Source organism: Leguminivora glycinivorella, chromosome 22, assembly GCF_023078275.1.
Source record: "Leguminivora glycinivorella isolate SPB_JAAS2020 chromosome 22, LegGlyc_1.1, whole genome shotgun sequence".
NCBI lineage: Eukaryota > Metazoa > Arthropoda > Insecta > Lepidoptera > Tortricidae > Leguminivora > Leguminivora glycinivorella.
Genome location: NC_062992.1, coordinates 11,431,925 through 11,446,007, shown reverse-complemented (window position 1 = coordinate 11,446,007; position 14,083 = coordinate 11,431,925). Strand labels below are relative to the sequence as shown.

General features: G+C 38.5%; 1 protein-coding gene across 6 annotated transcripts in view; it reads right to left on the bottom strand.

Moving 5' to 3' along the window:
- Nucleotides 1-14,083, bottom strand: part of LOC125237802 (protein 4.1 homolog) — a 116,486-nt gene that overhangs the window by 21,134 nt on the left and 81,269 nt on the right. For 4 of the 6 annotated variants that reach the window (XM_048144992.1, XM_048144989.1, XM_048144991.1 and 1 more), the window contains exons 2-8: nt 11,103-11,256; nt 10,602-10,749; nt 10,230-10,346; nt 9,638-9,821; nt 8,112-8,264; nt 7,267-7,452; nt 5,564-5,736 (exon numbers count right to left, since the gene is read on the bottom strand). In XM_048144992.1, the coding sequence (XP_048000949.1) occupies nt 5,564-5,736; nt 7,267-7,452; nt 8,112-8,264; nt 9,638-9,821; nt 10,230-10,346; nt 10,602-10,749; nt 11,103-11,237 (1,096 nt within the window). In that variant the 5' untranslated portion in view covers nt 11,238-11,256. Of the gene's footprint in view, nt 1-2,243; nt 2,375-5,563; nt 5,737-7,266; nt 7,453-8,111; nt 8,265-9,637; nt 9,822-10,229; nt 10,347-10,601; nt 10,750-11,102; nt 11,257-14,083 lie in introns of those variants that run through there. The other 2 variants (XM_048144993.1, XM_048144994.1) reach the window with 1 other exon arrangement.

Sequence of the window (14,083 nt, the reverse complement as noted above, 5' to 3'; positions counted from 1 at the left end):
TGTATGTACCACTAAAATCTATTTCCATCAATGAATGAAGCCGAAGTTATCTCAATAGAATATCGCATTCCACATTGCAAAAGTTATTGGCGAGAGTAATAAATCGTTGCAATTGGCAGCGGCCTAGTTGAGATAATATTGCAGACCACAAGCGTCTAAATTTATCAATGCAAACACTAGAAATGTAGTCATTCGTAATACAGGATACTACATAATTGACATAATACAGTACAGTTACAATGCGTCTTTTTATCACATTTCTAATGATCAGACATTGTAACTTCCAGCAAATTTGGTGCAGCATTGTCGCGTTAAAGTATTATATATGTCCGAAGCCAGCAGCAATAAGCAGTTTATTAGGATTAATAACAGTAAAATGAGGCTTAATTGATCATTTGCCAAGAAAACACGCCTGAATCCCTTTATTTCTACCTAGACGAGGCTCCAAGCCAAGAGGATATTCGTTTGCAAAAATAGCGGACCTCAATCTGCACCATGCTGCATCGAAATTGCTGGAAAGGTTACGGATGTCTGTCTGCTAATGATAGTGTCCGAGTCCACCATCAGATTAGTTTGAGTTTAAATATTATTATTGAGCCGTAATGGACCTAATTTAGCTTGCCCGAACTTACATTGATAACACAAGCATTGCAAATAAAGGAAAAGTGTGTAATATCCTTTCCGAATTGTTTGCCTTATACCATTTTTGGGGTTTCGTATCTCAAAATGGAAAAACGGAACCCTTAGACTATAGGATCACTCGTGCGTCTGTCTGTCCGTCTGTCACACACAGCCAGTTTTCTCCGAAACTACTGAACCTATCGGTAACCTAACTTGAAATTTGGTGTACATAGGTATGTACAACTTTTTTTTGAAATATAATTTTCTCTTTTGGATGTAATTTAAAACGTAGCGTCACTAAAAATTAGTTCATTGAGCTCATTGACATATCATTCATCAAAATTGGCCCAGTATGTTTGACTCCACTTCCCTCAAATTATTGTATTTCACTAAGTATTTTATTATACTATACTCTCTTTGTTAAAAAATGTTGGCTAAAAGCATCTATTTTTTTACTTGCAAGTAGTCGATAGTGTGTTAATCATAAATAAAAGTACCAAAGAAAACAAATCTTAAAATAACCGCCTAGAATTATTTCCAGCTGTGATATTTTACCACCAGTATAAACACAACGCTATCTAGTTAATGGGTTCACGGCAATGAGGGGCAATCACGGTTAAAATAAACAACGTTATTTAATAGCTAGTACATCCTTGTCTACTTTCTAGATGTAGTTCATTGCGGTTGTGGTCGATAATGCTATTAGCAACTTGCAAAACCGTGTGGGATAAGGTCTAGACCAAAGACATATATATATATGTATATATATATATACGGTAAAAAAAAAAATTCTGGACATTGTTACACAGATTGGCTGAAGCCCACGGTAAGCTCAAGAAGGCTTGTGTTGTGGGTACTCAGACAACGATATATATAATATATAAATACTTATATACATAGAAAACATCCATGACTCAGGAATAAATATCTGTACTCATCACACAAATAAATGCCCTTACCGGGATTCGAACCCGGGACCGCGGATAAAGTAGATAAAGTCTATGAAAAAAACGTACCTCAGTACCACACAGAAAAAGGTACGGTGGCCTAGATGGCATTACACCTTTGGGGTACGCTCAGCTAGATGGCGCCAATATTAGTATTTGACATTTTAACACATCAAGCTAAGCTTATAGCTTACTAGCTCGCGGTGGGGCCAGTGCCTAAAACTCTAACGGCCCGGCCACGACATTGGTCTAAGCGCGACAGCGGTGAGCGGCATCCATACGTGCGAATGAAAAGTCCCATCGCTGTGTCTCGCTCCAATGTATGGCCGCCGCTGACCGCTGTCGCGCTTAGACCAATGTCGTGGCTGGGCCGTAAGCAGCCAGACTCAGAATAAGTACTTATTAAAGATGTATGTTTTAAACTTAGTGGTTTTAGCTCTGAACGTAGTTTAACACAGAGGGCTCTATTTTATTTGCCTCTACAAAATGACCTTAATTTATTTCGAAAATGTTTGGACCATAGGTTTGCAACAAAGTTTGCAAAGTGCAGATGTTATTTTAAACGTCAAACTTTGATGAAATCTCTGCAGACTTATCGTGGCCGGACTCTTCATTTGGAGTGACCAATTACTATCATTTAAAAAACACGAATAAAAGAAAAAACAAGATACTAACGCGCCCGACAGCAATCCATGAAAACCATTTTCACTTGCACTTTCACTGTCTTACACTAAAAATAGGTCTTTTACACCGACCGACACTTTACCGCCGAGAGTCTGGGGCGCACTGTGTACGTTACGCATAACGCCGGTTCAGTAAATAATGTTATTAATATCGCCTACTTCACTATAGTGTATGGACCGCGTGCTGCGAGAGGGAACCAAGAGGCTAATTTACGCTGCCTTGAGATAAGGAATGCAATGCACGGTCGGTTGTGTATCTACTTAAGTGGGCGCTATTTCATTTTTACCCGCAAATATTGTAGTGTTAATTTTTAATTTGTAATTTTAATTTATCCTATGTCATCATCATCTTCCTTGCGTTATCCCGGCATTTTGCCACAGCTCATGGGAACCTAGGGTCCGCTTTGACAACTAATCAACAAATTAAATGTAAAATGTATCCACTAATCGAGTGTCGATACAAACATGATAGGGTTTCACGGCACTCTGGTGTATGAACAAATGTAAGGTTTTTAAGTGTAAGGTATTTAATATAGAATAAATAAATAAAAAATTATGGACCAAAAACACAGGGCTGATACAGGCGCACTGCGACCGGAGAGAAATACGAGAACTGCACACTGCAGTAAGTTCCAGATTACAACCCCAGTCTGTCTTTATCGAACCGTAAACTTCAGATATGCTATATGCTACGCTGAGATGAAAAAAATGCAAAGTTTTACACTTATAAACATCACCGATTAATATTGTTTTTTACTCTGTTACTTTAAGATTTCAATTCCAAATTAAGGACATGGTTCTAATGAGGTTCTAATCGTAAATCGGTAAAATTTGTAAGGATATGACGAAAGCTTCACGACAACAAAATCGACATGCACTAAATGTGATGTTTGTTATGCAAAGTCAGAAACAAAAAATAAAAAAAAACCTCCTTCTCGCATAACCCCGTCCTATAATGCATCAGTCTGGCAAGGTGACAATTAGTATGAGTAACATATGGTAGCGCTAAAACTCACTTATCGCAACAAACGTCATCCCTGACCCACAAGGTCGCTACTGTCATTGATGCTGTTTCGGGGAAAGCGGAATTTATCATTCATCTAATTATAAGGTTGATCTTATTATACTTGTGACGTGTGACGTCGCCACGGGGCGAATGCAGTGACTTTTTTGATAATAGCCCTTTTTGCTGACATTTGAAACGATAACATGACACTTGTGATTGTGAATTTGTGACAAAAAATAACAACACTTTAGTATCGCAAACTCTTACGAAGTCGGGTTTTACATCTGGACCGTATTAAAAGATTAAAACACTTTGTTAAGCTTTTTAGTGACTAATTAAAGGCATCAAAAAATACACCGACGAAGAAAAATGTTGTCAAGTCTTGGTGAAATTTTTATTAGCCTTGAAATTTATTTTATTAATAACAACCTACTACGAATACTATGATGTATCGAAAACAACACTTGTGTAAACATTAAATAGTCAGAATCACTTTTAACTAATTTTGCCTTGTAATGAGCGGCAAACTGACATCACGCAAGGTGGCGCCATCACGCTACTTATAACTGTCTGTCACTGTCAAATCTCATGCGTTTTTAGAAAAAAAAAAGTTCTGGTTTAGTACTCCGTACCTACACTCTACAGTCGGTTAATGTGGCGACAAATATCCTAACCTTTCAATGTGAAAAATAATATTTTTATTACAGGAAAAAATACAATTACTATTCAGAACTAGGTATCTTAAAATAAACTAACAAATTAAACTAAATAAGTAAAACTAAATGTATCTAAACTTAAATAAACAGTATAATAACAAATATTGAGAAAAATAATATTACAAATAATCCCGCCAAGGACTACCGACTACCCCCGAATTGTTCCCACCTTTCAATGTGCCTAGTTATTTTCGCATAACGCTTTTCCTAACTCCAAATTTTTAAGCAACAATATAACTACATTCTAATGTAAACAAGCAGCTAGAGAAGCGTTTCTGAGAACAAATGACTACTTACTCACAGAATCCGACACTGTTTACAGTATGATGTAATAAACGAATTTGCGGTAATGATGCATTGGTATATTGATCGGACATATCGTCACTACTTTAAAAAAAACTTGTATCTTCGTCTGTCAATGAAAAGAAAATTGTAGTAAGTATGTATGGAATGCATATAGACTTACTGCGTTTTAACTTTGAGAAGCAGTGTGAGATACGAGATTTTTTCAAAGTAGTGACGATATTATGAATCTTATTTAAAAGACGTAAAAGCTAGAATGGTGTTGATGTATTTCCTCAATTAGACAATGTAGACAGACCATTGTCTACGACGTCTAAATATGATCATTTCTGGGCGACTCAAAAGGCCTCAACCTCAAGTTCCATGATATTTATCTTAAAGTTTTATGGGTCCATTTTCTTGGATCGACACATCATACCATTTGATTTTAGGTATGATATAGATAGGTGTAGCCATTCGGCTCAAGACTATAATAAAGGGTACCTATGGTACTTTGTTGAGTGTTTACATTATCTGTATGATGCTCAAATAGTCTGGCCGCTGTGTTATATGCGCATCTGTGACCTAAATTTCTGCACTATTAAGATCTCCGATATAATAACGTTTAGAGCACTGAGAATAGGTAGTAACTACCAAAGACATATGTAACTCCGTATAGACGGATAAAGTCTAAGCAAAAAACGTACCTCAAAGCCATACTTAGAGAAAAATGTACGGTGGCCTAGATGGTGTTACACCTTTGGGGAACGCTCGACTAGATGGCGCTAATAATTGACATTTTAACACATATCAAGCTAACAATATGGGCCAAATTGTCAAAACTGAGGTTCAAAAGTTTTAAGCTTGTGTCGAGAGATGGCAATCTGTCACTGTGATTACACATTTTACTTTGACAGTAACTCTCTATAATACTCGATCCTCTTTGTAACTACTCAGTTACTATCTGTGTAACTACTCAGTACCCGCACTTGGTCTAGTGCGCAAACAGTTCAAGTTGATAGTCAAAACCAAGTGCGGGTAGTTCGAAAAACTCGCGCGGCTGTCAGAAGGTGTTGATGTCATTTCAAGTCAGTCTTCTCCGAGACCACGAGGACAACGCCGTCCATGAAACGTTGGAGGTCAGTTTAATATGTAGTCATACGCGATTAAGCCCCGATTTTAAAAATAACACTGCGTGCGTCCAGAGTCCAGAGTAGCGGTACTTGAAACCGAGTCACGGGGGCCTTTTGGTGATCTGACTCTTGATAATCTAGGGGACTGCTGTATCTGTCACTATAGTGAACTTACCGTCCATGCTTCTAGAAGACAGTTGTCGCGACGACAGCGTGCGGGCGAAGTTGGGCTGCGTGCGTTGCGGCGCGGTACCGTGAGTCTGGTACAGCGTGCGTCCCGAATAGCGGTACTTGGAGCCCAGGCGAGGGAATAGGGTACCCTTTGGTGGGGGCTCGGGAGACATCAACCTGAAAAGATACAATTTTATTAGTACAGAACAAAACAAAATATTTATTTATTTAAATTTTATTGCACAGTAAAAAAATTAAGTGCAAATGGCGGACTTAATGCCTTAAGGCATTCTATACCAGTCAACCATAGGGCAAAACAGAAATTCGCGAATGTGGGTGCAGTAAAAAAATTATTTAGAGAGCATGACAACTAGGTATAGGCAATTTACAACTATTAACACTATTATTTACCATCCAATCAATATAATACATAGCATATCATATCAATACATATATACTTATACACAAATACCAATAATATTAAACTATATTAGTACACAAAAAGGGCCTGACATGTTACATAGACTATATACACAAACTTTCTAAAGTTACTTAGTAGTTTACAAGCAACATTCTTCAAAACTCTGGGTTCAAACTAGACAGAAATGTACTTATTTCAAACCTTTGCCTAAATAAATTATGGTGTTTTACACAAGTCTTCTACAACTTCTTAAGAGATGATAAACTTAAGGCTCACAGTTGACACAAAAAGTTCAAACTATTTAGGCCCTCAACTGGACCATAAATTAAATATAACAAGATCATACCATCCCGTACATTAAAATGCGACCGCCTAAGACCGCGCTTACACTCCACCACACATAGATGGCGCTACAAAAAATGCCTTGTTGCCACCGATTATTTGTAGATTGGCATTAAGTGTCAATTCCGAGCCGTAAATCTATGTCAAAAGTGACACTTAACGCCATCTACAAGTATAATCGAAAGCTACAAGACATTTTTTTGTGGCGCCATCTATGTGTGGTGGAGTGTAAGCGCGGTCTTAGGCGGTCGCATTTTAATGTACGGGATGGTATGATCTTGTTATATTTAATTTATGACTGGACACAAAAAACTTACCTAAAGAACAGAATCATGGTGATCGAAGGAAGTCTTCCACAACTTCTTACTAGAGTGAAGGTTGGTTGAAGTTCCTTAAACTCTTCAAGGCTTGACCATGAACTATATAATTTCTAATCTTACCTAAAGAACGGTGTGCAGCACAAGTCTTCCAACGCTTCTTAGCAGCCCTATGGCTGACCAACTTGAGGCTGACAGTTGACTCAAATTGTTCGAACTCTCCTGGCCTCAGTTTAACATAGAAGTTATGACACTTGTAGCTGATCTTGAGCATCTTCAAACTGTATCTAAGCTTACCTAAATAATGATGTGCAACACAAGTCTTCCAAAGCTTCTTAGCAGCCCTATGGCTGACCAACTTGAGGCTGACAGTTGACTCAAATTGTTCGAACTCTCCTGGCCTCAGTTTAACGTAGAAGTTATGACACTTGTAGCTGATCTTGAGCATCTTCAAACTGTATCTAAGCTTACCTAAATAATGATGTGCAACACAAGTCTTCCAAAGCTTCTTAGCAGCCCGATGGCTGACCAACTTGAGGCTGACAGTTGACTCAAATTGTTCAAACTTCCCTGGCATCAATTTGACGTAGAAGTTATGTCGCTTGTAGCTGGTTTTGAGCAGCTTACCTAAAGAACGTGTGGTGTTCAACGCAAGTCTTCCAAAGCTTCTTAGCAGCCCGATGGTTGACCAACTTGAAGCCGACAGTTGACTCAAATTGCTCGAATTCTCCTGGCCTCAGTTTGACGTAGAAGTTATGTCGCTTGTAGCTGATCTTGAGGATCTTCGGCCAGGCGAAGCGGTTGATGCGTAGTCTGGAAATTAAATGGATATTATAATAGCTGTTCATTGTTATTTACATACTATTAAGGGCCAGTTGCATCAAACCGTCTGTCACCGTTAAAGCGTTCGTTAAATTTTATTGTATGGAAAGTTCCATAGACATCTGCTGCGTGACGATGATGTGTCTGTCAAATGTGGTGATGCGACTGGCCCTAACTCACATGGTTTTTAACCCCCGACGCAAAAACGACGGGGTATTATAAATTTGACGTGTCTGTCTGTGGCATTGTAGCTTTAAAACGGATGAACCGATTTAGATTTCGTTTTTTTTAGTTTGAAAGCTGAATTAGTCGGGAGTATTCTTAGCAATGTTTTATGAAAATTGGTCCACCGTGTCAGGGTTTCTTTTACAAAATAATGAATTATAAGATTGTAATGTATAAGAAAATAATACAAACAGAATAGCCTACTAATTATGTTATTAAGCTTAAAAGTAAAGCTAATTGCAACGACCTCCTTATAGGCGCATATTTATGGTCTAAATCTAAAGATTTGCTGGCTATGGATGAGGTCTTGGTGATTCAGATGACAAAGTGCTGAACTAGCAATTCACCCAAGACATAATTGTCCTATTTTATTCTAAATATCATCGTTCGCAAACGTTTCTCCTTATTATTAAAAATTAACTTACTTTTCTCTATGCACCAGGAGTCCAGAAGAGCAGACTCCGAGCGTGATGTCAACGTTCTCGGAATCCTTGGCGGGGTGAAGGTCTACTCCGTACATGGCCAGTTTCTTGGCGTTCTCGAGGTAGTTCAGCTCGGCTTCCGCGGGAGTTTGGCCTCTGTTAAAAAAGGAATAGAAATTAAAGTTAAAATTTCATATCATCATCATCACTATGTATGTTCTCACTTATCCCAGTTCCAAGCCAATATGATCCAGAAGTGAGTCTTGCTAATCACAGCTTTCAAAACTGTGTAACTAACTATTAACTCTGCGATCCAAAGAGAATCCAGGCCTCCAAAACGAGAGTACGCCACTGATCCCGATCCTGCGCAGCTTCCTGCCAATCAACTGTATAAAATACACTGTTTTATTTTGATGTGCGACTCGTGTTTCACAAGTTTTACAATAATCCTAAATTCTGGCATGAAATAGCAACCTGAAGTAAACACAGCCAAACCGCAAACACGGTAGATGTGAGACATAAATGATTGTGGTCGATAAGTGCTATTAGATTTAGTCCTAGCTAGGGTTGTAAACAGAAAAAAAACCAAATGTTTTTTTTCAGAATTGTGAAAAAAAACATGAAAAAAAAAACCGAGCACCATGATTTTTTTTCTAAATATGGTTTTTTTTCAGATGAACAAATAATACGACAATAACGGTTTTTCGTGAGTTGTAACGTATTTCAATAACAATAACTTACATTTTAATTCAATTAACATTCAGTATACAAACGTTTATTGGGGAATCCCCGATGCTGCGTGTATCGTGGAGAGGCGGTGGTGTTTCCAATAGTAAATAGTGATAACTACCAACTATAGATTTCGTAAATGTTGCTTTTATAAGACCAGAAATTAAAGTTATTTGATTAAATTCGTTTAATAGTTAACATTAAGTCTAAAAAACCATATAAAAGTATTTAACTACTTTGCAAATTTTGAGATTTCGTACTTTAGAAAAAAAACATACTCCAGAAAAAAAACTGTTTTTTTTTCACGGTTTTTTTTTCATGTTTTTTTTTTCAAGCCAGAAAAAAAAAATTTTTTTTGCAACCCTAGTCCTAGCCCTATAGCATGAAATTACTATTAGATATAGCATGTGGACAGCTAAGTATCTTCTATACTTCCACGAGTTTCTCAAATTAAAGATGCTGGCAGAGGGTGGCTTCACACTCTTCAATCACCCATTCCTGAGTGAAATAATAAGGCACTGCCGCCGTTAAAGAGATCTTCAAAGTCTTCTATTCATGAAGAGCAGGCCAGGAACATGGTGCAGATGCACTAAACTGACTGATATATAATTATTAATACAGTTCCATCAGGAGTGTGAGTGTAAGTACAGAGGGTGGAGCTAACTGCTTGCAGCGACCAGCGACCTCTTCAGAAGGTAGCTGGCATTAGGGGAATGTATTTTATGTAGTTCCATCCCTCGGACTAAAGATTCCTCAGTCTCCCATTTCTGCTTGAAGTTAGCTTGATGCGCAAAACTCACCGATGTGTCTTATGCAGTTCCACAACCTTCTCTTCTAGTTCAGGAGTGCAGGCGGAGGGCGGAGCGAGTTTCAGTTGCTTGCAGCGACCGGCACCTACTTCGGATTCTTCAAAATCTCCCATCTCTGACTGGAGGAGGTAGCTGGCGAGGAGAGCGTGCGTCACCGTTGAGCATGGCAGGCGGCCTGAAAGGATAGGATATTCTTGGGTCAATAAATGGAAAAAATCTTCTATGCTAAAGCAAAATATGTTAAAGTTATCCAGATTACTAGACTTCTGAGTCTTCCCTTTTCATTCAGGCAAAACGTGTCTTAGGCTTAGGATATGGTGTAGAAGTAGAACACAGTTCTTTACACTTGTAGAAGTGAACTAAAAAAAAACTTTGGCTTCTGTGACAAAAGAGCCCTTATGCTTCAAGTACAATAAGAACGTTTTCATCAGACCAACAGATTTCGTTCTTATTGCAGACATGACCGTGCTTTATGCATGAAATGCCACAAAAAAAAAAAACATTTTTATAGGTGTTATTTCTCCCCGCAGCTTCCTGCGTCTAACAGAAATAATATTCATTGAATTATGAAATAAATCCTTACCTTCCAACAGGTCTTTCCTGACAGCCAACACGAGTTGGTATCTCGTCAGCTCCTCTTGAAGTTGCGCCGGTTCAGGCGGGTAGAACTTCACCGCGAAACGCACCTGCCACGGCTCATCTGAAAATATACACAGTTTTTTTTAATACGAAACAAGATAACGCTCTATTTAAAGACTGATTATTCAGGAAACTTGGACTTCAAATGATCACTAGCATTTCTATTTTAGTGCCGGTCTGCCAAATTACTGGACGTTTTGGATCTTCGAAGTGTCGGATTATCGAGATTGTACTGTATTTCAATACAGATCTTCAGATCTCGATGACAAAAGTCAAATCGAACAAGTGTACAGCGCCCAAAGGGGATACTACTTACGTTTGAGCATCTTGGAGACGCGCTTGTCAAGGTCGATCCATACTCTGTTGTCGCCGCGGTCAGAGTATAGAAGTCCGAAGTAGTCCTTCTCCACGAGGTTCAGGCTGTCACAGACTTTGCCGAGGAGCTCGTGGCCGCGGATTTTTCTCTGAAAAATGATGGTGACATATTTTAAAATCACTCTTATCCCGCTATAGGTGTCATGTCAGCCATCTTTGCACGACTTCCATATTATTTTAGCCATATTTCATCCCGTTTACTTCGGAAGTGATAAATAAAAGTATCAGGGAATCAGAAGCTGTGTGGTACTGACTTCAACATCCAGTGTCTCCCGTCAAGCAACTCAACCCTGACGGTGGTGGTGTTGCCCGCTGGCCGCCATCTCGGCGACTCATTGGACTTCTTTTCATCTTTAACCATCTCTGATCCATTTAGATCTACTTAGGATGGAGAAATAGTGTCCTTCAGTACCAGGGAAGCAGAAACAAGCAGGATACTGACCTCAACGTCCAGTGTCATGGTGGACCCGTCAAGCAGCTCCACCCGAACATGAGCGGTGTTGCCCGCGGGCCGCCGTCTCGGCGACTCCTTGGACTTCTTTTCATCCTTGGCCTCTTTGGCCACTCCCTCCGGCATCTTGCCGGCTCTTCAACACCTGGAAAGAAAGAGAGCTAGTTCAGTATACATACGATAAAATAAAAACTCACACTAAGGGCCTATTTAGACGGTTCGAGAACTCGCATACGTGTTTTATTACATTGCGGTATTTGATGGCTGTGCAAAATTGTATGTACCCTCAACATCCCGCAATGTAACTAAAATCGTATGCGAGTTCGCACGCCGTCTAAATCAGGTCTAAGATACGACTACTAGGGTCAGTTGCACCATACCGTCTGTTACCGAATTTAGCGGTTGTATTTTTTTTTTGGAAATTTCCATGCACTTCTGCTGCGTGACGTTGATGTGTCTATGAACTGTGGTTGATGCAACTGGCCCTAAGTCCCAGTTCTGGGGCTGGTACCGTGTTCCCGAAATACGACATGTTTGATATAGATTGCCCGCTTGCGAGGCCGTTAACCCATTCAGGGCCAGCAACTCAGCCTATGAGTCATGGTGGAACAGTTCCGCAGGGCCGATGACTCGCATGTGAGTCCTGAATAAATTCTGATTTAAACATAAACAAAACGTAATATAACGTAATAATGTAAGTATAGTTTGAGCTAACAACCATTTTCATAAGGTAATAATGAAAAAAACATTCTAAACATGTTTTTTTTAGTGAAATGGGGTCGAGAATATTCAAGTTTGGTTTACTATAAGTGTAATATAGTCAATATTCTGAAATTCGAGATACATACGTGTTCCAAGCAAATGGATGAATCCACATTTCAAAAATATTAATAATATATATATGCCTGAAGTTATAGACCCGACTCAAGGTATGGGTCACCGTGGCCTGGCGCTACTTGTAAAATCTACACATATTTTCATAGCACGCAAAAATAAACTTTATTGCATTGTTTTAAAGCTTATTTCATGACGAAATTCGTTGCAAATTGTACCATTTTACAACGGATAACTGTTTGGATGGCAGCAAGCAACATTTCTAAGAACCAAACTTATTACCATGCTATATTTTTTGTTTCATTACAAAAACAGGGCGGCTTAAACAGTCACAAACTAAATAGTAATTATTGTATTGTCATAAAAGTGTGTGACAAATATTTACAAGACAAGTTTTTTTATAAACATTTGCGTGGTGTTTATAACAGTTTTTAAGTGCGCTATTGTTTCTATTATAATGACGTTTACCAAAACAAAGATCATGACAGGCCACATGTAAGATTATCGGTGACACTTGGCCAATAAACAAAGAATGCACCTGAGCGGCGGCGGATTAAGCGGTCGTCTCATCTTTCACGTGGTATTTTTGACAAAAACTCAAGAAATGAAATATTAGGATGTATTTTAGAGTAATATGGGAAATTCTATTTAGTCATGATTTATTCGTTGGCGACTTTATACTCGTCGCAGTGCTCTTCAGTGATTTCGTATTTTGTGATTTTTGTGACCTTGGCTATGGATGACTAGAAATATACATAATCACGCGCTAAGTTGCGGAATTTCATTATAAATATTTTTTAAATACTTTTCTGAACCGTATTATTAATTAATTATATGAGAATAACAGCATCCTCTTGACAATCATATATTTCTGGTCAGACTATAAAATGTTAATTCTTACAAATAGCAACAAATTAGTAAATACATTTATTTTGAATATGAACAGAAAACAGTTGGTTCGTAAAAATGTTGCATAAGATTGTTCAACTGGCCGGATTCATAAGCGGCAATTTATTTTGCGTTCGCGCCAGGCCAGAGACCCATGAGCTGAGTCACGCGTTTTAGCTAAAAACGGTTTGTATGGTGGCCCGGCGTGATGTGTACGCTCGACAGTCCTTGGCCATGAATGGGTTAAGGAGGCTACGCCCATTCGCAAGATCAGCGCATACTTTGATGTTTAGTAAACAATTATGTGCAGGTATGTTTTATTATGAGGAAATATCTGGGCGACCGAGCTTCGCTCGGTTCTATTTTAATATATCACGTCTTTAGATAAAAAAAAAACTCTTATAAATACAAAAACAAAAAAAAAAAAAGACAAAAAACAAAAACTTAATTTCTGACCGGGATTCGAAACCCTGACACCTACGATCTATCTGCGTACATTAGACCGACCTCGTGCGACTGAGCTAAGCGGAATCGATGCGCGCGCGGCGAAATTAAGGACCATATTTTACGTTTACAAATGCGAAAGAAAAACTCATGAAAACTCGAAAATTCGCGTTTTCCGGGATCTAAGGCTACGCTAGATCGATTTTTCACCCCCGAAAACCCCCACAAAACAAATTTCAGCGAAATCGTTAGAGCGGTTTCCAAGATCGTCGGTATATATAAATAAATAAATAAATAAATAAATAAATAAATAAATAAATATACAAGAATTGCTCGTTTAATAGTATAAGATAACGTCTTGAACTCAAATCGGACACATTGATATTATTTACAATGTCTTCTGCTATTCCATTTATCACTGTCTTTTTTAACGATAAAAACCCTTCCCGTTGCTGTTGGATCTTTTCGTAGCATTTGCTTCATTATCAGTGGACTGTTTACGAGTATCTACCTCCGCCGTTATCTATTCTCCATTATCAGAAATCTCTAAACACCTATGAGTAATGCCCACAATGGCATGACCTCTACAACTGCAGTCATCACAATAGGTGTATAGATCACTAATGCCACCACGTGGGAACATCCACCTGTCCATTGTTCGAGAAACGTGACTTTGTGACCAACTAATTAAGAGGAATTTTGCAGGTAAATAAAGACTAGACTGGATCCTGTCAGCGTCTAAAACACTGGTGCTACGGGAGTTTTAAAACTAGAATTTCTGTAAAATTATTCCTTAGAAGCCTTTA